Here is a 27076-nt window from a genome sequence, read left to right as displayed (position 1 = left end):
TGATCGTATTAGTCTGAAATTCTTTTTGCAAGAGAGCAAGCGGGGAGGAAAGAAGTATGTAATGTAGCCCACTGATTCTTCTTTGGAGCAAAGTTGGTTGGGTTCCAGATCTGCTTCCAAGACCTTTTATATGTAGCTTACATGAATCAAATATTTCAAGATGCCTGAAACAGACGTCCATTTTCAAATATCAAATCAGTGATGCAAAGCTACATAATTAACTAATAACCATAGACACAAATGTTAAAGTAGCTTATTTTGCCTAGTTGCATGACTTTCTGTAAGTAAACCATATTTTTCCACTGAAGTAATGATCAGCTATTCCAAAGTCAACATAAAATTTAAAAATCTTTGCATTTTGCCTGGATAGAGCTTTGTTAAAAGACAGAGAATGACTTACAGCTTTACTCATCTATCTTGAATCTTAGAGTTATAAACATCATTACTGCTTTATTTTGCTGTTCCACAGTGTGGGTTTTTCTTCTTTCTCAGGTTGGACTTGCAGATGCTGTGGATCTATTTAGAGCCAGAAGAGTGTTTATTAAAGATGGCTTTGCATATGTGCCACTTAAGGACATTGATGCAATTGTTTTGAGTAACTATAGAACAAAGTTATCTAAAGCCCTGGCGGTAAGTCTGATAAAGTCTGATTTATTTATTTTTTTTTTTTTAAACAACTTGTGTTCCATTGTTTAGTGACAGTCTTGGGCAGAGGCCTTTTGGATTTTTAAATTTATCTGCTTCTATCTGGAGAATACCAGAAACCCTATCAAAAGTGCTGACAGCACTAAATAAAAGTTCATCATAAGTGGAGAGTTCATAAAGTTTAGATGGAATTTAGCATGTGATGTGCGTTGTAAAGAAGTTTCTGCTAGGGGATTTTAAAATTGTTTCCCACATAGAGAGTAATGTGGCTTTCCATTCAAAATGTTAACCTGTACAGACGACTGTTTTTTCTCTTCGTATTGATCTTTTATCCCACAATGTTTTGCAACAGCTTTTTGTTGAAACAAGTAAAATAGTGATTTGTGGTTCTTTTTTGTTAGTAAAAATTGAAATGAGGGTAAGTCAGAACATGTCAGGTAAAATAAAGTCTTCATGGTATGAATGTTTGAGGTATCAAATCTAGTTAGGACTACTATGGTAAATACTGTATGTGAATATTCTTCTGTTAGTAATTTGGTGATCAATTTAGGAATTGCTAGTTTTACAACCTCTTCACAGGGTTTAAAAGTTGGTGATCATGTATAATGCACAGAATTTTAGTCCTAGAAAATATAGCATTGAGTAACATGAAGGTAGTTTGAACTGCTTTTTAAAAAGGTTTTCAAAGCGTTATATTGCTGTGCCACATTAATATCAAGGTTGACCATGAGTTTTTAGTAAAAAAACAGTGTGAAGTAAAAATGTATTCCTTTAAGAAGCTGCCATTATGCTAATTTTCTAATTTGTTAATTTTGAATATAACTGGAATTATTTAACATGCAGTAAAAATGGTGATACTCTTATGTGTACATTTCCATTAGCACTCTTTAATACAACTGCAACTAGAGATGTGTTGATGCATAATGTCCTTGCTGAAAGCTGATAACACTTGTGTGGGATTTAAAAAACAATGAATGTATTCCATAAAAACGTGGCTAAGTGCGCCGGTTACCTACATCTACTTAAAGAGGACTTCTGAGAAGCTTTGTGGACTTCTGGAATTTGCCAGTTTTGTGAGTAGCTGAGGAGAAGCCTGAAAAACAGTGGAACGGTAATAAGTAGGCTACCTGACTTTTCAGTTTGAGAAAAAAATCTGCAACTTTTTTTTAAGAAAACACACTATCCTATGTATAATTCATTTAACCCAGATTACTGTGTTAAAGCCAATGGCTGCTTTATAGTAAAGTACTTCTTTACATCATCCTCTGCAATCATGGTTTAGAAATTTTAACGCTCTCATGAGCTTCAAAAACTATCTTCTGTAGAACTGCAATAACTTCAAACATAGCAGTATTTCTGTTTTGTATTAGTTTTTAGTTTTAATACATACATTTTGTTTATTAAAGTTTGCCGTATTTTCAGAGTAAGGAGTAAAGAAGATTAATGACTTCTGTCCTATTCCAAAGTTCCTGACTGAAGTTGTGGGGTTTTGATTACTAACTTAGTTCCGAAACCACATTTAATAAGCTGTTTCAGCTAATTTTAGTGCACACAGTGCACTGTGAAGACATGCTAAGAATATTATTAAACTGAGTCGTTTGGAAATGAGGGCAAAAAATCCAGCAGGTCAATCTAATGTTATTCTGTTATACCAAACAGAGGCATAATTGGAGTGTGACACTTGGTAGCTGGAAAATTAGTGTAGTTTTCACTGTAGCAAAACAATAGTGAAACTACAAGAATACACTTTTAAAGAAAGAATTGTACATAAGGAATGTTTTAAAAAATCTTTAAAAATGGTAATGGCTGCTGTTCCACAACATACAAATTAGGAGGATAATCTTTAAAGATCTTCCTCAGCCTTATCTGGAGTGAAGAGGCATGTTTCAATAGAAGTGATGACACAGTAGCACACTTCCAGTATTGTTTGTGGAAAGCAGTTGTTGAAACACTGTTTGATCTAGGCCTAAATTCTGCAAGTACAGCTGACTTAGTAGTGCTTGGTAATGCTTTTGTAGCACATGGATGTTAGAATGTGTCTGCTGCAAAGGAGACATCAATCAAGAGAAATATGCTGAATTTCAGGCACTGTGGTAGTACAGAGGTCTTCATGACTTTGCACAGCAGTTGTGCATCATGGCCAAACTTAATCAAGAAGTAACAGAGCCTTAAACAGCATCACTAATTTGTTATTTAATTTGTCTCTTAATTTTATTTTGATAACATTACTACTTTGGTAAGCATTACTTATGTGTGCTTTTGGGATTATGTTTTAGTCTTTTTGCAGCATCTGGCTATTCGCCTTTTGTTCTCAGCACTTTCTAATGGACAATCCTTGTTTTGTAAGAATTTGAGAGTTGAAGATCTTAATGGTATGATAATCCAAATTAGGATTGAATGCTATTTTTAAAGAAGGGGGTTGTATCTTCACAGGGTCACAAAATCAAGCTAGATACTTGCATCTTCTGTGGGGTAGTTTGACTTTGGCCAATACTTCCGTCTTTGACAGTCTAAGCTTCTAAGGAACAAAATATCCTGAATGTGGATTGTTGAAAGAAGGTCTTTCAGGGATGTAGTTTTGAGGAATCTTTTTTACGGCTCTCATTTATGGTTCAATTCTTCAAAGTTAAAGCAGCATAGTTATCCAGTGTGGGTTTTTTGTGTAGTGTTATTGATTATTTGTACTGTGATGCATGTTTTGCCTCTCAGAGGTTGTTTGGTGCTAATCCAAGCAGTTGCGCAGACAGGTTTTTGCAAGGACTTGTCCCTACACAGATACGATTTCATGGTGAAGGCCTGCCATGTCTTTTCCAAGGTGCTCTGAAGCTGTTATATTTTATGCGAGTGTGCTCGTGCAAAAGCTACTCTTTCTAGGTCTCCAAAGCATTGAATAATTTGGGTGGTCACATAGCCTTGCTATGTTGCTCACTACATTGCAGGCTCATGTTGCCACCGTCCTGCATGTTACAGGGTGATTTTAGCTGGGGTTGTAAAGGAGGAATATGATGAGAGTGAATTGATGTGTTGGTGCTGAGCTTCGGGAGGACAGTAAATAATTCATAGTACTGACTTTTTTAAAAAAAAGTTTTATGTTGACACTGGCACAAATTCAGTTTAGTCATAGTTATGCTTTAATTGCTTACTAGTCAATCCCACTAAACAGTCATATGTTTTGTTTCATCCTTTAAAAATAAGTTTGACATCTTGACTATGTGGCTATTCCTTGAGGCTCAATTAATAGGGGGAGTTAATACTATTCAAGCCTTCTTGACAATTGCAAATGCAACTGAAAGAGTTCATTTTATGTGCAAAATCAATACTACAAGGACTATCTTTCTGTATTCTCTGACCCATTCGAGAGTAAATAATTTCCTTTGTGCCATTAATGATGATTAAACCATAGAAAGCCTAAACTTGTTCTGTATTTTGTGTAAGTTGTAGTATTAGCTCTACAATTGCTTTATAACTTAAAGCAAACATTTATTAATTCAAATTGCATTATATTTTATTCATGAGCATTTCACTGTGTTCACCCTAATACACAGACATTTCTGCAGTAATGCTATGCTGCATTTTGGTAATTTCAGTTATAGCTTATAGTTATACTATAACTACAGTATAGTTATTCTTAGGCTGTGAAATTATTGGCAGTATTGGATCTCCTTTTTTGAGGATAGTTGTTTTAATTTTTGATTTCTTGAAATCAGAAGATTTGGCTTAGTGTCATGGTTCAGACCCGCAGGCCCATATCAGTGTTACAGTCGGCACTGCACAAAGGAGGATTGCTCCGGAGAAATCTGGAATGGGACAAAGTGAGGAAAGGAAAGAAGAGGCTGCTGAATCATTGGCTAGGACTTGCCTTTATCAGTAGTGTCCTCAAATAATTGAGAAAATGACTTAATATTACATTAGCAGTTGTCTAACTTGTTTGAACAGGAGTTTGCATTAGGCAGCAGTTTCCTTCCACAATTCCTGCCCCTTGTGGTTAGCCGCAACGGGTGGAGGGGTGGACAATGTCTCCCACCTGCTCAAAGTGTTGCAGTGTTCAGTGTGAGCTTCCCTGTAATGTCTGATCCCCAGAAATGACATAATTTCTGAAGATATGTTTAGGTGTTTTGAACTGCTTTTCTCATAGTATCAGTAGTGTCTGATACAAATACTCTCCTGTGTGATTGATCAGAAAATCCTTTATATAGAGATTATGGTTTTAGGTTGAGCAACATAAAATCCTCTTTTTATTATTTAAAATAGCACTAGTAGTCTTGACTACACCTGTGTACTGGGTGCAGGTGCCCAGGCGCTGGCAGCACTGGGGAGTGCAGGGAGGCCTCTGTGAGGAGCGGCCGGGGCTTCCCTGTGTGGGACACGGCCGGTTCCAGCCGGCTCCAACCTAGCGGAGCCCTGCAGCCATGGTGGTGGTGCCTCTGTTGAAAAGTGTTTCAGAAAGGGCAATCTACTACACAGAGAGAGGAGGAGGGAACCAGAAGGAGTGAGAAGCAGCAGAGGGACTACCAAGGTCAGAGGAGTAGCTCCATAATGCTGGAGCAGATCTTCGTGGCACCGGTGAGGACCCCACACTGGAGCAGGTGGAGAGTTCCTGAAGGAACACAACCCGTGGAGAGCCCATGCTGAAGCAGATTTCCCACCCCCCCAAAGGACTCATGGGAGGAAGACCATGCCAGAGCAGGGGAAATATGTGAGTGGGTAGGAGCTGCAGAGAGAAGCTGTTACTGTAGCTGTCCCTGCCCCCTGCGCTTCTTGGGGTGGGAGGTGGAGGAGTCGAGTGAAGAGTGAAGTTTGGCTCAGGAGAGAGGGGAGGAGAGGTGTTGTTTTAATGTTTGTCTCTGTTTCTCACTACCTGAGTTTATTTTAATTGACAGTAAATTACATTAATTTTCCCCAAGTCGAGTCTGTTTTGCCTGCAGTCATAATTGGTAATCAATCTCCCTGTCTTTATCACTACCCGTGAGCTTTCTCATCCTGCCCCGATGAGGAGGGGAAGTGAGCGAGCAGCTGGGGGGGAGTTTGGCCCTTAGGTTGCGGTGGGTTAACCTTGGCTGTTCTTTTAATTTTCAGTCTCTAGGCTTGTAGATCTGCTGAGGTTGGATACTGGAGGAAAGGAGGCTCAGCACTCTGATTGCAGCTCACGCAGTCATGTTAGCTTCTCCGTTTTCCTGCTCTCGTCCTCTGAAATGGCTCTTGGATAAATTCCAGAGGTGGGGATAATAGATACTGAAAAACCTGACTCTGACTGGGACAACAGGTGTTAGCATCAACTAGATTGAATCATTATGTCATTCTTATCTTAATGAATGTTACAGTTCAGAAAATACTTCACCCTACAGTTTTAGTGCTTGTTGAACATTATGTTTTAAAGCTACAAGCAAATGTGAATGTGTAAATATTCCTGTGTAGCATGAGTGCTTTTGTTGTGGGTTTGAAGAGTTTATTTTACAAAGACTTGTAACTATTGATGATAACATTGACTGAACTTTCCATTCATAGTCTAATGGTGTTTTTGTCAGTAGACTTGTCATACTTGTATCTAAATCAACCCCCTTTTCCCCCTATCTTGAGCCTAGCAATTGAAGTAATAACTTGACTGGTCTTTGTATTATAACTCTACTGCAAAAAGTTGCTTTTGTGAAAATACTTTATCAGAACATCACATAGGAATTAGCTGTTTGTGACTTAAAATATTAACTGAAAATAACACAAACTAGTACCATAAAATCAAGATCCCAATGTTTATATGTACATTTTGGTAGCACTTTTCTTCTTAATTTAATGCCTACACCTTATTACTTTGCAGTATGATCTTGTGTAATCTGATAAAATGTCTACAAATTAAATTGTTGGGTTTTGAGGACTTAGCACAAAAGGAAGACCTCAATGGTGTTTTCTAATTTTTATGTATTTTTTTGTTTATTCCTTTCCCTATTTGGGATGTAATCCTCAAAATTGTTAGAAATGTGGATCAAGTAAGTTGCTTCTAGCTTTAGTAGTATTTGTAAAGATTTAACTTTTAAAATTAAATATTAGTCAGATATGCTATCTCGGTTGATTTATGCTGTATGTTCAAAGGACCTGCTAATTTGGGAAAAGTATCGGTATACATGGCACTACCTGCAAAACATTTTCCTCCAAAAACACCTATGTTTTCAAGCAGTGAAGCAGAAGGCTTTACGTAGTGGCATTAATGTTGAGAAAGTATGATTGATGATGGTCTCGTCACTTGAAATTCATTTCAGGTGTTGTGTTCCCAGTGTTAACTTAAAGTAATTCACTGTAACATAAATGGATGGTCTTTATAATATGCACATACAAGGTTAGTAAGGTAATAACTTTGGCAGTGCAGGGTAAAACGTGATTACAGTGACTTTGTCCTCTGAATCTCTCAGATGAAAGTTTGCTCTGAGAGTTTTACAGAGAAGCAGCTGGTCTTCGCTTCTGAATAGTATTATATTGTAAGGTCATTGCCTAAGGCACAGGTCTACTGAATAAAATGGTGGTATTTTGAGTGGGAGAAGCCAAGTTGAGGGAAGTGACTGTCTGTGTTTGTGTGTCAGAGGACTCAAGCCTGTGTGCGGAATGGTTGCCTGCGAGACAAGGAAACTCATTGGACTTTTCTTTGTGGACCTTCTTTTTGCCGTGGCCCCTTAACTTGTCCCACTGTTGGTTATTTTCTGAAATCCATCCTTCAGTGTTTTATCTCCTCTACTAATTGAAGTACATGTGTTTCTTTTAGAGACTACTTAGATTAGCATAAAGTAATTATAAATAATATTAGGAGGCTGAATGAAATTTGACTGTATTCAGCATTTTGTCTTTCTGTTCCTTCTATCTGCTTCTTGCATCTACTACAGAGTATCAGATTTTGTTAAGTAATAAATCTGTGGCATAAACAATTGCTGTGGTCTCTGCATTGTCCTGTTTGGTTTGATTTATATGGAAATACTTCCATCTTCAAATCAACGTAGGTGTTTCATGGTAGTAAAACTAACAAAGATGTACAGGATTTGAAGCATGTGGAAGGCTTGCTTAACTATTGAGATGTCCCCCAAATTTCAAAAGAACTATTGGAATAGAATATATAGTAGCAGGAAGTACAGTTTTATTTCTGTGTTGTGTGATAGATGCGATAACCTGGAAATGCGTCAGTTAATGTAGTATCCGTTTAATGTCATGTGACAAGAATTTATTAACATGCTGGTAACAGTAACTTGAGAACAATGCACTATAGTCAGAACTGTAATGGTGTATGCAGTTGGTAAGTAAACAGGAGCCTGTATTTCAGGACGACTCTGTGTCAGAAATTTGAGTTTTCTCCTGACTATTTTCTTACGGCCTTCTGCAACCCATAGACAGTTGCTAAGTGATAGCTGTAGTAGTAGCTATCTGGAGTTGGTTTACACTGGAGTCAATGAAAAAGTATTTTGTCAACTGTGCTCTGGCTTTTTCTTGGAGAAAACTAGTTAAGTTTCTGGAAGTTAACTGATAAGTGATCTAGCTGATGTTTTCTGTGGACCATCAATGGAGCAGGCCTCGAGTGGCACAGGGGGCCATCAAGACTGCCAGTGAAGATGTACCTAGTGTTTTTCTCAGCCTTCCAGTATTTCACTGGGGAATGAGGTTGATTTGTGTGTGCAATTGTTTCATGGGGAAACTTGATCCATATATCTCAATAATGCTTGCTGAATCCCTTCTGTGCTAGTGGGGACTTGGATTTCCCACCTGTCCATACATTAATAGATGTTCATTATTGGGATCCAAGTTTCAACCACTTACTAGTTTTGTGTGTGGTTCAAGAGACATAATTTACCTACCACTGCCATGTACAGTGAATCATAAACTTCTCTTGAAATGAATATATTGAATCTTTCCTATAACATTGCAGGATTCTGTAAAGGACCATAAATCTTAGACGTGCTTTGTCTAAACCAATTCTTTCAAGTGATGTAGTTGCTTTTAGAAAACAACAGTTATTCACTGCACTTAATAAATGGATTCTTATATTCATGGTTGTTGAAGAGCAACATTGCTGCCTCACTGACATTTTTGAAGAAACATGATCAAATCCTGACAGCTACATTTTTATAACATTTCTGAAAAGCATGCCACTTTTGTCCTAACTTTCAAATTGTTTATGACTTAAACTTTGCAAGTATTTATGCTATATTTGCAGTTCCTGTAGAATATAAATAATACACTTACTCTTGCTTGCTGCTTTGTCTAACCCCTCTGGTAACTCATTTCATCACTTCTGTTACACAAATTAAAATTTCCTCTATTTGAAAGCTCTGTGGAGTACATGTCCTTGCCCAGTTCCTAAAATTGGACTTGTTCTTGCTCCAACTTATCCTTTCTGTTAATCTCAAGCCTTGTGTGTTGAAAGAAATGTGGAGGTTTGGGGGATTTCCCCCAATTTCTTCATTACACTTTAGAGGGCCTGCCTTGCTTTTGCTTTTCAAAGTGATTATTTTCTTGCTTTGCTCCCTTTCTAAAAACTGTTTTGGAAGTAAAGGGGAGAGGAACGTTTTGAAAACTTGGCAATGCAATCCTAAGAGATTCTAATGATGGAAAAAAATCACAATGCAAGAGTAAATGCACCTGCATTCACCATGGGGATTTTTCTTTATCTCCATTGTCTGTAACCCTTGCTTCTTGTGATCCTTGGTTAGATGTTAAATTCAGGCTACCATATTGCACATTTTTATAAACCTACTCTACAGATATCAAAAAAGTTCTACCTTGTTTATAAAGAATAAATATTTTATAGCATACCAAATACAGATGCTCACTTGCTGTTTTGAGTAGCCACAGTGAAATCAGTAGGTCTTGTAGCTGTTGAAAGCAATGGGTACAGCAGTGAGCGTCAGATTACGTGTTCAAGAAAGAACTGGAGTCATGCAAGGTATTTTGAGACCTAAATTAAGACCTGTGGTATCTTAAGTTATGATTAAAGTTTGAATGAACAATTTGGATTAACAGCAAGATAAGGCTGTGTCACGATCCACTGTTGGTTTGCACAGTTTGGCAGGAGTTGAGCCCCCTTGCTTTCTAACCAACCTCAGATAATCCTGGGTGGCTAGGGGTGGCCGGGCTTAACTTCTGAGTGATGTTCAATTGGATGTGCTATCATGACCAGGTTTGTTGTATTCTCGGGAACAGAATTAAGACTCAAAACGGAGTCAAGTGCCAAGTCACTTTATTTGGCCGCCAACAAGTATGCAAGAGAAAATGAAAGAAAGAGAGGAAAAAAAAAAAAAAAAAAAAAGGAAAAAGAGAGAGTTACAATAGCTACCACCACGGTTCTGCGGCGTCCCCGCAGTCCGATGTCTCTTCAGTCTGGGGGTGGGGGTGGGAAACGTTCCAACTGGTCTCCGCTGCTTCCGCCTTTTATAGCATTGTCCCGTTGCGTAGCCCATGAGCTGGTTTGCACGGCCGCACCTCCCACTCGGCAGTGGGGCGCAGGCGCAGTATTGTCACTAGAGGGTGCTCAACGGTTCCAGAGGGTTCCAGGGGGTCCAAGCCCCCCTCCCATATGTTGTAAGATGACCCTGGGGCCAGGCGCATGTGCAGAGGACTGGGCCTGTGTGCTCTGAGACAACAAGATGTAGATATATATGTACCTGCTGGGTAGAACTTCCTCAGTTGCCGTTGTGGTGAAGCCTTGGGAGTCAAGCCGTTCTGCCGACAATGTTGAGACAAGTTTCTAGTCCCTTACAGGCTGTGAAAAATATGGAATGTAGGGGGATAGGAAGAGGATGTTTTAAAAGGTTTAATGCAAGTTTATGGAGCAGGCAAAAAGAATTAAGTTGAACTACTAAAAATTGTGGTGATTACCTTTCCAGTTACATGATTTCGCCCCACCCATACATTTCTCTGTGAAATATGGAGAGTGGCTATTCTCCTGAGTAAAGTTTTACGATATCTTAAGCCAGTGAATGTACATAACGTGATGTTAGTGTTTTTGCCATTCCTACAAAGATTGGCTGACTATTGGGGAAGGACCTAATCTTAAATTCTTTTTTCAGTCAGAAGGAAAAATGGGAAATGACTGTCAGTAGCTCAAAGTCAGATATGAAATAAATTGAACAACTGATAGTTGTATCGGGTAACACTTGGTTAATTAATGTATAGAATCTTTCTAGAGGTTGGAGCACTTCTTTAAGCAGCAAGTGTAAGAATAAAGTATGCACAAGCCTCATCTCAGAAGTGTCTTTGCCAACACGCATTTAAAAGAAATTCTTCTGTAAGACTGATCTTAAAAAACCGACTAATTTTACTGATTGCACAACTCAAGTGTTTTGAACTCTTTTAAGAAAAACTGTAGCAATATGCCTTTTAAACTTACTGAATATTTATTTTTAAACTTTTAAATATAGTCAAAATGAATATTTTTAGAAATGCTAGTCACTGTAAGTGTTGCTGCAGCTGATTTCTGTGTGGTCTGTGACTTTCCATTTTACTGCAATTTATCAAAGGGAAGTTCATCTGTTAATGTATTTCTTCTGCAGTTAATTGCTAATCTGGATATTTATGCTAGAGGGAAAGTGAACTGTTTTTGTAGTTCTTGTAAATGAAGATTGTGAGAATTTTCTTTTCCTGGTAATAGGAAAGTAGGGTATGTTTCAGAGGCAGTATAGTTGAGCAGAATTTTTACAATAAAAACACACACCTGTGTCTTGTGGGCAGTCTCTACAGGCTGTCAGCGAAACCACTGGAGTGCTGTGCTGTCTTCCTGAAATACTAGAAAAATTATTTAATTAGGCTGCCAATGTAGAGCTAGGGTAGTTAAACTTGGCCCTAGTAGCATTGGGCCTGTTGGCGTACCCTGCCTGGCCCACTCCCTTCCCAGCTGTGACTTCATTTTGCAGCTCTGGGTTGTGGAGAAGCAGATCCTTATTTGAATGGTTACTGGTCTCCAGGAAAGCATCATGTGCCTCTGCATTGCCTGTACTCTGTGGCTGGGCTCCTGCTGGATCATCACTTTTTTTCCTCCTAGGGGCCAGCAACTTACCTGCCTGAGGAGGGTACTACTTTATCCCTGAATACCTTGACTGCAGGGATCCATTTGTGAAGTTGGTTAATCAGAGTCTTATGCTTAGCTGATTCTTCCCCCCCCCCCCCCCCCCCCCCCCTTGTGAAGTTTCTCTTGGGTACCTGACATGGATTTTGAAAGTCTTTTTTTCAGTTGGCTGGGGTTTTGTTTGTTTTTTACCTCCTGCTGAATTATCTCTGGTTATTTTATAGTTCACCACTGTTATATTTTTTCCCAGATTTCTGAATTAGTGACCTACAGGGAAATGTACCTTGCGTCAGTGGGTCAACCTCTTGCTAGGGACCATACTTGTTTGTTTATTTTCCATTCCTTGTTGAGGAGTCTAGCCTTGGATTGCCATGAGAGGTGTACTATATTGTATCTGCATATCCAGCTACCTTATGTTATCTGTTCAGCCTGAAGAAAGGTATGAATCAAAAGTTGGGTGTGCAGCTTTACTGAGTTAGCTTTCCTTAAGTGAGGCCTCCATGCTGCTGTGTTCCACTTTTACAGGTCTGCTTTGATCTGTCAGTGTTTCAAGTCTGCCTGGACTTAGAAGCACTGGAGTCCTGAAAGGCGACAGTAGCTTCATGTGGAGCACTTTGACATTGTTCTGAACGGAAATTTCTTTGTCTGAAGTGGATTTCTTTTCCCTTGAGGTGCATAAAGAGGAGGTGGTGTAGTAGCAATAATCTCTACGTTAGTAGGCATGTCTGTTTTTTGTTATTTGGATCTCCTATTACTGTGAAAAGGAAAACCAGGAGGGGTTTTCCATAGATTCTGCACGGGTTACGTACGTTTGGTAGTGTATCAAGTGTAAATATATCTGTAAGTGTTTTGTATCTCATCTGTCTGATGATGCCTCTTCTGCCTGAGGGAGGAGGCACAGAAGTACTGTAATATAGATGTTTTGTAGTAAAAATGGATTTTGAAAGGCGATGATGGATTTATTCAGCATCCAGGGTCACAAGAAAGTCTCCAGGTATAAGTGAAATTTTGTAAAAGCTTGTATCTGCTCTGTAGATTTTGAAAGGCCACCGAATTAGCTGTTCAGTGTCTGAGTTGTAGAAAGGCAGAAAATAAGATGAAGTATCAGGGGAAAACCAGACCAATGCAAATATACAGTTTCAATTTACATGTAGCTCAGGAAAGATCTTTTTAGCTATATTTTTTCTGTATTCATGTAAACAAATCCCTTTTTATGTAAATACTAGTGTTTTTCTGTTTATAAGGATTGATGTTTAATTTAAATAATATCTAGTCTTGAACAAATATCAGAAAGCAAAGGTTTTTTATTATCTATCACAGGTTAAGCAAAATGACATGGTTTATTAATGACTACAGCCTTTGTTTATATATGTACATATGAAAGAAATGGATTAAATTTGGATGTAGTGCTTAGAGCTTCTTAAGTAATAGAAAGCCCCATGAGATTTCCCTGGGTTTTTTTTGTAGCTATGCTGCCTAAACGAGGTAAAAGTTTTCCTGTTATCAGCTCTGTTAATCCCTAAGGATTTGTGTTTCTTTTTACTCCATCCTTTTGATGTGTTGACAATAAAAGTAAATTTAAAAATGTGAAAATCTCACACACCCCACACCCCCCAAAAATAAAACAACCCCCCAAAAAACCCCAAACCTGAACTGTGAATCAGAAGAATCCTCTTTGGAGTACATGAAAATGTTGAATTACTTCTTTAAAAAGTGGGAAGAATCCCACCAGCTGTCAAAGTGAATGAATAAACTATTAATCGGTTCTTATTCCAAGTGACAAGCTTTTAAAGTAATTTTTGGAAGAGCTGAGTCTCCCAGGCAATATTGTAAAATGCTAGTGAGATAACACCCTTTGGTGACAGAAAGCAAATACCTGTTTCTCAATAAAGTTGGTGATATCTCATACTGCATGAACAAATGAGTAAAATAAATGTAACAGAGGATGTAGGCTAAAGAGTAAGAGCTATGAATTAGTTTAGAATCTATTTAAATTTAAAATCAGTCTCTTATCTGTCGCATACAATAACATTCTGCATTGTTAGATATTTTAATAAGAGGAATTTCAAAGGCAGATTACACTATTTCTTTTGAAACATGCTTCTACACTTTACTGAAATAGTTTCTCTAGATTGTTTTTATTGGGCAAATGAAAATCTTGGGGTTAATCTGCTTTTAAATTTGGTATGTTCTCTGATGCTCGTGTATAAGAAACAAAGGACGTTGGAGAGGAGACATCTTGATGCTGGTAGTTACTTTCTCTTTCCACCCTTACAGTACTTCATCACTTGTAGTACAACTAGCCAATTTTAGAGTACCCAGTTTTAAATAGTCCAGCTATTTAAAGAAGTCCAGCTGGACTTCTGATCTGAAGCTATTTTGGGAGGAATAAAGTGGCGAGTGTTGTGGATGACCTGATGATGCGCATTTGCCTAAATTTAGGCTGGGGAGTAACCCCTGATTTTCATTATCAGTACACTTCTAGTGGAAAGCTATTAGGCACTTCTATGCATCTATATATTTTTCTTATGGCTTAGGATAATGCTGGTAGAGGCTGCTATGAAAGCAGAGAGATGATTAATAATTAGGCAATAATAAAAAATTCTTCCAAGCTGCATGCTTTTGAAGTTAACGCTGTTAGATCTGTGACTTAGTGGAATTTATTATGGTTCAAAGATAATGGTAATTCTTGTGAAGTCCACAGCCTAGTACCTGACTGTTTAAAGAGTTGCGCTGTTGCATGAGCAGATGTGGGGATACCTCAGTTCAATTGATGTAAAGAAGAATACTTCAGAAATCCATGAGCATAAACCTGTGCTCTGCTGCTGAGGGATTAAAAAGTAGCTGTGGCGTAGGGGAGAATGAAAGCTCCTGGCCTGCCCTGCACAGGGTGCTCTGCCAGCATTGCTAGCGTATCTGTGCAGAGGCTGTATGAGGGTCATTGTGAGCACTTATTTCAGGTGGAAGCCTTTCCTGTTCCTCAGGCATGAATACTATTATGAATAGTAGAAGGATGTGAGATACTTGCAAAAAAGAAATAAATTTTCTTATCTTTTTCATAATGTCCTTTTCCTTTGTGACAGTGTCTAGAAGCCACAGAGAAACCTCCCAGGAATAGAAAAGAAGCAGCTTTTGCGTGTGGGTGTGGGTGTGGTGGTGTGTTTGTTTTGTGTGGGTTTTCGGGTTTTTTTGTGTGTGTGTGTTTTTTTTTTTTTTTTAAAGATATGGTTCACCATAGAAATTTACTACTTCGTATAGCAGATGGTAACATGCTGTCATGTAACAACCAATTGCTCCCACTTTTTTTTCCTTATGTTTTCTTGTGAATGTTGGGTAGCACTATTGAAATCTAAGTTATAGTCACCAACAACATCCCTGGCTATGGATGCATGTTCCTTCAGCAACTTAAATGGCTTATAGAGACAAAAGCAGCCACAATGGGATCATGGATCTGAGTTTGAGATGACTTACACTTATATGATCCTGTTTCTTAAACTTTTGGTATAAGCATTACAGTTTGGATTTAGTGTAGTTCACATCTAAGCAAACAGGGAGCTCAGCATGAACCAGTGGAGTGCCCTTGCAACAGAGGAGGTTAGCCGTATCTTGGGCTGTATCAACAGAAGTGCAGTAGGTAGAAGGAAGGGATCCCTCTTCACCTGACATTCATTAGACCACATCTAGAATACTATGTCCAGTTTTGGGGCTCCTGGTAAAAGAAAGACGTTGATAAACTGGGGCAAGATCAGTAGAATTCTACCATCTGTTTTTTGCCTGTCCTTACTGACAAAGTTTAGCCTACTGTTTACCAGATCTTCAGGTCTTTTCCAGAAGAGCTGTTCCCCAGGGAGCTGGCCACCATCCTGTACCATTGCAGGGATTTATTTTGTCATAGGTACAGGAGTTTTCAGCTGTACTTGGTGACTTTCATGAGGTTCTTATTAGCTCAGTCCTCTGCCCTGTTTAAATCCCCCTGAAGGCTCTTCAGTGCATTGACTGCCTTCCCTGCACTGGTGTTTAAGAACCTGATGAGGATGCATTTTGTCTCCTCTAGGTAATTGGTAAAGTTATGAAAAAGCATAGCTCTTGGGATAGGCACTTGAGGAACTCTGCTTTTAACTGGCCTCCAGGTAATGCACAAAACATTAACCGCTACCCTTTGAGCCTGATGACTGTTTTATATCAGAAGCTGCTGGTTAGTTTTGATCTCAGTCATAAAGGCAGTCAGACTCAGTAAAGTGTTGCTTAAAATACCATTTATTGGAGGTAATATGATAAAGAGAGGATAGTACTGATAATCTTATTCCCTTCGAGTTCTGGGAACTCAAGAGGTATGGGACATCGAATGAGCCACCAACCAGGGCACATCTCACTGTGCAGATCCTGTCTGTGAAAGGTTACGCCATTTTGGTCTTTTTAGCTCTTACAGGATTTTCTGTACATTGTTTCTACATGTTCATGTGAGATTTTGTTGCCACACTTTTAAATAAAGACAAGGACATGGAGGTGGTGCAGTTGCTGGTTGGAGTTGCCCACAGGCTGCTTCATTACAATTAGCCACCTAAGTTTGTCCTGCAGCCAAGGGATATGTGTGGCACAACACCCAGAAGGCCAAGTTACCCATGCAGTATAGCACAGCCTGTGCCTGTGCCTGCTCAGGTTTACTGTTAAGGGAGCCCCTAACTTCCTGATGTACAGTGGTCTTCCTGTTAGGATCACTACAGTGATCTAAACAGCTTTTCACCCGTCTAGTAGGTGGCTGGGCTGTAAAGTTGCAGCTTATATACAGGGATATTGTAGAATGCTGTATCAACAGTCTGGTTAAAGCCAAGGCAGATGACATCCACTGCTCTTTAGTCACAGATCTGCTCATTTTGTCTCAGAAGGCAGCCAGGTTAGTTACAAATAACAATAATAATAAAATTATTTATCCCTGGTAGAGCCATGCTGGCTATTCCTGACGACATTCTCCATTGTGTGCCCAGAATTGCATTCCGAGACCTGCTCTGTGATTTTCCCAGGGTCTCAAGTGAGGCTGACTGGCCTGTTGTTCTCCAGTCATCCTTACTGCTCTGTCAGAAGATGGGTGCAAGACTTGCCTTCTAGTCATTAGGAGCCTCTCCTGATTGCAGTGGCCTTTCAGCAGTTATGGAGAGCAGGCTCATAATGTCAGCACCCTCAGGTACATCCCATCAGGTTCTGTGGATGTGTATGAGGAGATTTCTTGGTAGATCACTTACTCAGACATTTCAACTACTTGGTAGTTCTTCACTTCCTTGAATAATCTCTGTAAGGCATAAATGCCTGAAAAACTTTGTCAGTAAAGCTGGGCAGGAAATATGGAGGGTAAAATTGCTCTCTAACTTACATTTGTATTAAATGATTGTCTCTAATTTGTAGCCGTACTTTTTTAAGCTGAAATACTTAAGATCTATTTTATTTATATTTACTTTTGGAAATTTGAAAAGGAAATATGTAGTATTCCTTTTTTTGTTTACTGTGTCCTGTCACTTGGCAAATATAATTAAACTATGCAGTTTTAATATTATTTGGAAATGCTACAGCAGTTATACTTCATTGACTGCATGACTGTACTAAAAAGTTTTCTATATTTGTGGGGTTAAAAATGCAAAGTGTGGAAACTGCGAATTTAGGTAATTTTGTCATTTTAAGGTCGCTTTTAGAAATTTTTTCTAATTTTTTTTCTCCTGAAGTATCTATTCAGCTTTTTATAAGTGAGCTCTGTGAATGCATCATTTTCTATGTTTCTATGTTGGGCTTGAATTCAAGAAAGCCTTTACTTTCAGAAAAGCAGATACAAACCCAGTCAAAATGCTAAAAATTTAACGCTATGTATCAGCCTCTCTCCAGGTCGCTCCACATCTTATCTCATGCTGTCTAATTGAACCCTTTGCCTACCGAGTGGGGAGTTGGAGAAGCTTTATCAATTTCATGTTTTATAAGCTGATTCTCTTTTTTAAGTTATGGTGGCAGTTTTAGTTCTGGTCAGCACAGAGTTAATGGGGTGAGGTTTGTGAGAAAATTTTGGATTGCTGTTGCGCCTAGTCTTGCTTAAAATAAAATCGTTGGTGCATTTTCCTTACGGTTCCTGCCTGACCCATGATGCTGACAATGTATGTGTCCAGATGCTTAATTGGCCTGAGACGTTATAGCTACACCGTCTGGCCTTGGCTGTCAGAGGGCACAGCAAGAGTGTTGAGCAAGGTGACGTAGGGGAATAGTGCCTGAAATTCAGGCTTTCTGTACCGCAATGGTATTTCTTTAAGGAGGGGATGAAGACATGAGATTGAGTTCTGAATTCTTAAGAAAAATGTGTTGTATTTGATCTAATGTGGAATGTATGTAAATGAGGTTGATTTTATTCTCTTGGTATATACCAAATGCGAGTAAGCATTGCACTAAATGTAATTAATTTTTAGTTCTGTGATTAATTTCCCTGTATCTGTCAGTATGAACTAATATGCAAAAGTTAACAAATGATCAATATTTAAAAATTCTCATGATGTCTTTAGAGTAGCCTCATGAATTAGCTTGCATACGTCATTCCCAGTGACTAGGCTTTTATATGTTTTTGATGTGTAGCTCATCCTGTTTTTTAATCTGGCGTAGCAGATATCACCTGGACCATTTGAATTTTTCAGTGGTTGAGGTAATATTATATTTTGTCCATGATGTTATGACTGTATAGGCTAATCTTTGAGTCATTAGACTTCATTCCATAAGGTTTAGCATAAACTAAACCAAGTATCTGACCCTAAATGAGCAATTATGGTTTTATCTTAATTATTTTGAGACTGCTTAGCATTGATATTTTCTTTTTTACAGGCACTTCCTGTTCTTGTTTTTCTCCGTAGTGTCGTAGTTAATTTTGTTCCTAGTGTCTATGTATTCTTATTAAATGGACACTTCTTGTTCCTTTTTTTAATAATCTACATTAAAAACTTTGTGTTCAGTGTTTAGAAGCTCAGTGATTCTTTCTCTCAGAATATTTTTTTACCAACTAATGCTGATCTTCTCAACTAATGCTATTTGGACTTATCCATAGAATGGAAAACTGTTATTAATCAGGTAGCTACTGATCCGTTTTGAAAACTCTGCTTCTGTTTTCATGTCTCTTCAGCTTTCTAAGGTTATTACTTGGGCTTTTTCCTTTAGCATCCCTTCAGGTTCCCTCAACTCTTTTCTAACTTGAAATTCTGCAGATGCATCGTTATCAACAGACATCGGCTGTAAGAGTCATCCTGTGTATAGAGCTTTGTTCTTGGCCTTGATGTGGTTATATTCATTACACCTAACCTTAATCTGACTAGTATTCTAGACATTCTTTTAAGACCTCTGTGTGTGCTTGATTTTTCCTGCTAATGTATCTTACTGGGTCTCTGCAGATACCATCTAACCAGCTGGATATTTAGAGGGGTGTCCTGCATTCAATATTGTATGAAGAGCACAGACTGTAGACTATTCCTGATGCTCTGGAGTCATGGTGGTACTGTTTCCAGTCCTAGATTTTTATTCTTGCCAGCACAGCTATGAAATTGCATGTCACGTTTCTTATAGAAAAGACATATTTCAGGTTTTAGCTAATATTACAAGGTTATGTTTAAAACTTTTCAAGGAGAGGTTGTAACACTCATACCTGCAGTTCTGAGCTGCTTTTTCTTTTTTTTCACTGACCTGATCTCTGCAGATGCCTACCTTCAACCCATCATGGAGGAAGGAGGAAAGGATCTTATGTGCAGAGCTTGCAAAAGGTCTTCAATTCTGACTATATTATACTGGGTCATGCTGGCCACTGGGAAGTTTTATAAGAGCTTGGGATAGCCTCAAGCTCTGTGTTTTCACTGAAGGGAGAAAGAAATTTCCATATCTTGCTCCTTATCTAGATCTCTTAAGATAGCAAGACTAGATATTCTGGATATGCTTTACTTCTCACTTTGATTTTGGTTTTGGTATTTTGATGGAACAGGAATCCTCATTACCAAGCACAAATCCACCCATGTCTTTCAGAATCAGCAACTGGGAGGTGTTCATGCATCTTTCTCATCCCCATCTACTACATGTTTCCTTATAGGTAAGTCTGGAGAGGGGTCTTGTACAGGCTCATCTTCTAATGTAGAACAGAGCGAACTTGTCAAGAAGCTCAGCAGTCATGGGTCAGTTCAAGACATGAATGTGGCCGTGCAAGTGGAAATTGACTTCAATCAGTCCTTGTCACTTGAACACATTACAGTCAGTATCTGTGTCTGTTCATTTCAGGTGTTCTTAGTGCCCTGAATGACCCTCAACTTCATTTCTTTGGGTTGGTTTTTTTTTTAGTATTAAAGCTGACCTGTTTATGTATTTCAATTTTCAAGATGGATGTATATATTCATATGCAAGCACATGCTTCAGTGTTCAGAATAATTATATACTGATATGGTCACCGTTCCTTGCTCTGATACCTGGACACATGTGCAAGAATATGACATATCTATTTCTACATAGTACTTGAGCAATTTTAGAAATTTTACTTGAATTCACTTGATTTTAATTTATTTGGCTTTTCTGATAACCTTCACTTGTTCAGTTACTTCATGTATCTTCCATGTCTTCCCAGCAGCAAGCACAGGATAAAACCCAAGGTGCCTGATTATTTCTCGCAGTGGCCTTCCTCATCTTCTGTTTTCCAGGTCATTGCTGCAGTCAGAGTTTGTCATAGAATCATAGAATTGTTAAGGTTGGAAAAGACCCTTAAGATCATCGAGTCCAACCGCTAACCTATCACTGCCAAGTCCACCACTAAACCAGATCCTCAAGCACCACATCTACTCTTCTTTTAAATACCTCCAGGGTTGGAGACTCCACCACCTCCAATGGCAGCCTGTTCCAATGCCTGACAACCCTTTTGGTGAAGAAGTTTTTCCTAATATCCAACCTAAACTTCCCCTGGCGCAGCTTGAGGCCATTTCTTCTTGTCCTGTCGCTTGTTACTAGGGAGAAGAGACTGACCTGTCCTGTATCTTTACCTAGGCCGCCGACTGTTCTGAACACCCGATCACCTTCTCTAGATCTAGTGGTGAAACCGAATCTTTTTTCTTTCATTGGTTGGGCCAACAGTAAGCTTACCCAAGGCAGTTTACAGATAAAGTGTTAATATCACAGTCTTATTTCCCACAGACTTGTGTTCTGTTTAAGTTCTGTTTGTTGTCAGAACTATCTTGCATTGTATTCTGTGTTCCCTGTCTGGCAGCAAATCCAATTCTGCAGCAAGCTTAAAAAACCAAAACAGAACTCTATTACAGAGGTCTACAATAAAAATAAATAAATAAATGAACCACACTGCTTACTCTTGGTAGAGCCACAGCCTTAAAAAAAAAAAGTTATGCTTAGGTGGTAACTTCAGCTTACTGCAGAGGTAACAGAATTAGCTACATCTGTTACCTTCAGCTCCATATCTGTGTTATGTCATGCTGTGACTGATAACACTGAGAAGTGGATGAAAGTACTAACAGATGCAGATCCATGCTAACATAATGATTTTATCCTTAGGATTTGTAGTGGTATCTCTAGTGCATGTCTAGCACACTCAGTGGCAACAAGTACATTCTGAACATGATTCTATGTATTATGGCTTTACTGCATGTGAACTTGAATATAGTGCAAACATAGTTCAGATTTGCTTCTAGTTCAGCTCAGGTCTACCTGATTTAAATAACAATATAAATTCAGGTTGTCTCACACATCAGGGATGGGCTGAAGCCCTGTTACTGCCGATATTCTACCTGGTAAAGCAATGAAGAAGTAAAGGCTTGATGTGGTGGGCTGACCCTGGCTGGATGCCAGGTGCCCACCAAAATGGCTTTGTCAGTCCCCTCCTCAGCTGAACAAGGGAGAGAAAATACAATGAAAGGCTTGTGGGTCAATATAAGGACAGGGAGAAATCACTCACCAGTTGCTGTCACAGGCAAAACAGATTCAACTTGGAGAAATTAATTTTATTACTGGTCAAAATCAGAGTAGGATAACGAGAAATAAAAGCTACATCTTAAAACCTTCCCCTACCCTTTCCTTCTTTCCAGCCAGGCTTAACTTTATTCCCAAAGTCTCTACCTCCTCCCTGCCAGCAGCACAGGGGGATGGGGAATCGGGGTTGTGCTGTCTCTGCTGCTCCTTCCTTCTCAGGGGGAGGAATCCTCACACTTTTCACCTCCTCCAGTGTGGGTTCCCTCCCATGGGAGAGTCTTCCATGAACTTCTCCAACGTGAGTCATTCCCACGGGCTGCAGTCCTTCAGGAACAGACTGTTCCAGCATGGGTCCCTTCCATGGGGTCACAAGTCCTGCCAGCAAACCTGCTCCAGCGTGGGCTCCTCTATCCGTGAGTCCTTCCAGGAGTTTGCTCCAGCACAGGCTTCCTACAGGGTCACAGCTCCCTTAGGGTGCATCCACCTGCTCCAGTGTGCGGTTTTCCAAGGGCTGCAGGTGGATATGTGCTCCACCATGGACCTCCCCGGGCTGCAGGGGCACAGCCTGCCTCGCCATGGTCTTCACCAGGGGCTGCAGGGGAATCTTCGCTCCTGCACTTGGAGCACCTCCTCCCCCTCCTTCTTCACTGACCTTGGTGTCTGCAGGGCTGTTTCCGTCTCATGTTCTCTCTCCAGCTGCTGTTGTGGCAGTTTCCCCTGCTTCTTAAATATGTTATCCTAGAGGCACTATGACCATTGCTGATGGGCTTAGCCTTGGCCAGTGGCAGGTCCAGCTTGGAGCCAGCTCTATCGGACATGGGGGAAGCTTCTAGCAACTTCTCACAGGAGCCAGCCCTGTAGCACCCCCCTGCCCCCCACCCCAAAACCTTGCCATGCAAACCCAATACACTTGCATAACAAAATACATTACTTGGGAATGTGTTTATCTACTTCTGCAGTTGTCTGCTCTTGTGGCAAGATAAAGCAGTAAAATAACCTTCAAAAATATTTAACACATTTTCTGATACAATTGTAAGCAGCACTTCTTCTCTGGCTTAGTTTTGCTTGTTTCCTCCTGCAACGAAGTTTCCTCCTGTAGCTTGCAACAGGCTTTCTCAAAGTAATAAAAGTAATGAGAGAAGTAATGCTTCCTGCGTGGTAGAGGTCTGACTTATAAATCCTAACCATAAGATGTTAGTGAGACCTTAGTAATAATAGTTGACTTTCCTGTGTTTTTCAGTTAGCTACTTAAATTTTTAAGCCTTGTTTGTGAAGTTTGAGTCAGAATAGCAGTGTGCTGTAGATACTTGTGTACTGCACTGAATTGAAAATATAGTTCAGGTAGCTCTGTTATGATCCAGTTATGCAGCATTAGAAGGCCCCACAGGGGACATCTGTTTAGAAACAGGCATCTGTTTCTAAAAATCAGGTATCTGAAAATACTTTGAGCACTTGAAAGGATTTTTTCATGCTTCTTGCTGACCATAGACCCATGAAACTGCAAGTCTTTATTGAAGAAGGGCAGTGTCAGGTATGCTTACTTAACTATTTGTTATTAGAAAGATAAATCTTATTTATTTGCAAGATGATCTTTAGCAAACCAAGTGATTCTAACCAGCCTTGAAACTGCACTGTATGAGTTAAAGCAAAGGTATTCTAAATTTTGCAAGCTAGTCCTAATAAAATTTTGTGTTGCATACAAAAAAAGTTAATCCATATTTTTTGATGTACTTTACAGTTCATTTAAATGCTTGTAATCACTAAGAGTGCTATGAATTATATGTATTGTAAATGTTCAGGCATGTTTTTATTATCCAAAACTTGAATCTAAATAATATGTTAATTCAGGACAATGAAACAGACCTGTCAGTGTAGTCACTGAATTTACTATTAATATAATCAAAGTTGAGGATATGTATCACTGCTGTGGTCAGTCATTGTGGAGGAGACAGATTAATTTCGTGTTTGAATGGTGGAGTTCTGAATCTGTCATTCCTAAAACAAGATTTGCCTCACTAACAGACAAGGTGAATGGTGAGAATGGTTTGAACTTCTATTTGCTTTTTATACCCTTTCAGTACTCAGTCCTGAGTACTTTTATCCAGAAGGTGAGGACTTAGCTAGTCTTCTTTGTATCAACCAAGTCATTAAAAATTCTCTGGAACATGTAAGGAAGGTTGAAAACACAGAGTATCTCAAACAAAGTTCATGGGATTTTGGTAGAGATTCCAGTTTCTTTTGAGCATTACAGGCTGTAATGCAAAGGTATTTTCTTTTTTCTTTTTCTTTTTTTTTTTAAATTTGTTTGGGTTTTTATTGTTTCGGTGGGGGTTTATTGTTCGTTGGGGTTTTTTTGGGGGAGGTTCTGTGTACTTGGTTAACCAGTAAGACTGTGTTTAAAAAAAGAAGTTGCATTTTTATTCAAAACAGATGTGGGAATTAGCAGATTCTTGTTACCAAAAACTCAGAAATGTGCAAAAAGAAAACATGCCATTTTAAACATTTTTTGCTATATTTTAATTTAAAAAAACCCTGAGATGTCTTACCTGATCACTTACTAGGTTTTTGAAATATAATATTTGAGTTAAACAACAATGTTTTATGAAGAGTATCTTGGGTTTTTTTAGTTTTGTTGTCTCTAGACTTGACTGATTAGCTTGTATAAATTGTGGTTTATGACCTGTCGGTTTCTACCCAGGAGCCCTGACGGAATTCTATGACTTTCCTTGCATGTTCTATTGCTTTTGATCTCTCCATTGTTTGGTGCAAGATGAGCATGTCTTACTGTCCAGTTCTATTACGGCACTGTCATTGTTCTTGAAAGGCCTTGATCCAGCAGGAGGTTCATTCACTCTCTTGAAAAGTGCTTTTAGAGATTGTCAGCTCAAGAGCAAGGCAAATGCTCCTGCAACATCACTTTGCGCTAAAAATAGAGGAGACAGGTTTCTAACCCTGGACTTGTGGGAAATGAACATTCATATTCACAGCTTAAATTTGGGAAGATGATCTGGTCTGTGCTTCTGCCAGTGGTTTAGAGGTGTGTTTATGCTACCTGCAGATACATACTTTCGCATTGCTTGCTCCACTATGATTTCCATAGGGCTTCACTACACTCCCATTATGAACTGTAACATGGTTGGTGAAGCCTGTTATCTATGTCTTTATCCAAGTTTCAAACTGTCTCAAAGTTACTAGTGATCTGTGTTTGTTCAGGTATTCATCTGGGATACTTTACAGATGTAACATTCAGTGAAGAACAACTGAAATAGCAGTGGATGGCAGGGGTAGAGCTGGAGAGCCTCTTTCTGTAGAGAAAAGGTGTTGGGCCTTACATGGCAGAAAACTACTTCTTGCTAGATGACACAAAAGAGCTGCTCATCTTTAATATTATTTTACTGATAGTAAGGGTTTTGTACTTTGTGTTTATATATACATTATTTCATTGAAGAATCTAGTAAAAGATAAATTGGTAAAATAGTAAAAAAAAAAACACAAAAAACTTGCATGGTAGCATACCATTAATATTCCTTTTTGAGCATATAGTTAAAAAATTGCAGTTTCTTAAATAAAACACTGCACGCTCATTTTGATCTATTTTTTTCATTTCCCATCCTCCCTGCACCACTTAGCAGGGCTGGGCAAAGAAATTGGGAATACAGAAATGAAGTTGAGCCTGAGTAGAGGGGGGGCGGTAACGGTCTTTGTTTCTCACCATCCAGGTCTATTTCAATTGTCAATACATTAAATTACTTTTCCCCAAGGTGAGTCTGTTTTGCCCATAAAGTGACCGTGCGCTTTTGGATCTCTCTTTCTCCCACCTTCCTGTTGAGGAGGGGAAGTGTTGAATGGCTGGGTGGGAGTTTGGTCCTTAGCCAAGGTCCACACACCAAACAGTTTTACGGTTTCTATTTTATGACCTGCTCACACATTTTGTGAATAATACAGATTCACATCAAACAAGTCGTCTTCTCCTCATGTCAAACTGTGACTAGCGCTATGGACTCTGAACTGGGCACTCCAGCTGGTCAAGGGGTTCAGGTCTGGGCTGGTGGCCTGGCTTCCGTGCACAGTGCTTCCTCCTTGGGCTCAGCCTTTTACAATGTTGGATGTTTATGGATGTGTCACCTCCTCCTAACCAGGGCTATTATTTTTCACTTATTGTTTTATAATTTAGACACTTGGCATAAGTTGTCAGTGGTCTGGTTGGTGATGTTATCTCTTTGACCTTCTCCATACCTTAAGCCCACTTGCTGTCTTTACTAAGATGCTATCAGCTTTTGGCTTTCTGACCCAAATGTTGTTTTAAGAATGTAAAGCCATTAAGAGTTCATCCCTGCTTCTTTGTTTTTGTCCTGTGCATACCATTAGAACAAGGCAAATGTAATCTTTTGAGCAAGCTCACCTCTATAAGAATTATCTGTGCTTTCCTCTTTTTCCCTGCTGTATACTAGAATCACCTAATGAGTTAGAGCTGGACAAATGCAGTCAAAGTCTTACTTTCCGTGTGATATTTCCAAGCAGGCTTGGACAATATACAGTTGTTTTCATCTGTCACTTATTAAAGGCATTAGATGCAGAAAGTTTGGGGGGGGGGGAAGGTGTTTTGCTGCATGTGCCCTTCCATTTGGACTTATTGAGTTGACCTTAAAGAGCAGAGATAATCTTTTAGACAAATAATTTCCCATTAATCCTTACTTCCTAAGACAACAGTGTATATGGGCTGTGGGATGACTGTGATTACTTTGGCATTTTATCAGAGCTGTTTTCTGTTTTCTCCTAATCTCTTCCATTGTCTCTTATACATATTTGAAAACAATTTTATTTTCCTGACCTCAGTAACCTTATTGTCCTTGTCCCAGATAATTTTCTCCTGCTTGAATATTCTGTACAGGCTTAGTCTTGGTGAGGTCATAAGTTAGTGTGAAAAGAAGCTAGTTCTCTTATGCAAAATGGAGAGTGGCATTTAGCAAGATTGTCAGTAACCATTAGAGACAATGTTGTAAAAAAGCAAAATTAAAGTTTGAGCTGTGCAGATTTGGAGTTGTGGTTTTTATGGTCATAGGGATGGTGGAATATGTGGAATGCTATAGGAGATATGCTTAGTAGTAGTTGTCATCAGTGTGTTTTGGAAAATAAAGTATTTAATGAGTATTTAAAAAAAACCAAATGGTATCACTTAACACATCTGGTCACAGTTTAGTGAGATCACTGGAGCCTTTTTAGTGTCCAAGTGTTATACCAAACCAATCTGCAACAGAATTAGTAAATTGACTCTCATTAGCAAGTGATTATTTGTTACTATTTGCTATTGCTGTGTTGATAAACTACCCAGGTCAAGACTGATCCAGATTTGTGTTTAGTCATTTCTAACTTGTATATAGACCTTACTTTTTTTATACTGTATTTAACAACAGCTTTGCTAAACTCCGTAGAAAG

General features: G+C 39.0%; 1 protein-coding gene across 2 annotated transcripts in view; it reads left to right on the top strand.

Moving 5' to 3' along the window:
- PRIM2 (DNA primase subunit 2) overlaps nucleotides 1-27076 on the top strand; it is a 119475-nt gene that overhangs the window by 28211 nt on the left and 64188 nt on the right. For both annotated transcript variants that reach the window (XM_064447856.1, XM_064447857.1), the window contains one exon: nucleotides 493-630. In XM_064447856.1, the coding sequence (XP_064303926.1) occupies nucleotides 493-630 (138 nt within the window). The remainder of the gene's footprint in view (nucleotides 1-492; nucleotides 631-27076) is intronic.

This window comes from Phalacrocorax carbo, chromosome 3, assembly GCF_963921805.1.
Source record: "Phalacrocorax carbo chromosome 3, bPhaCar2.1, whole genome shotgun sequence".
Taxonomy (NCBI): Eukaryota; Metazoa; Chordata; class Aves; order Suliformes; family Phalacrocoracidae; genus Phalacrocorax; species Phalacrocorax carbo.
Note: the sequence above shows the minus strand (reverse complement) of the source record. Positions and strands in the feature narration are given on the sequence as shown.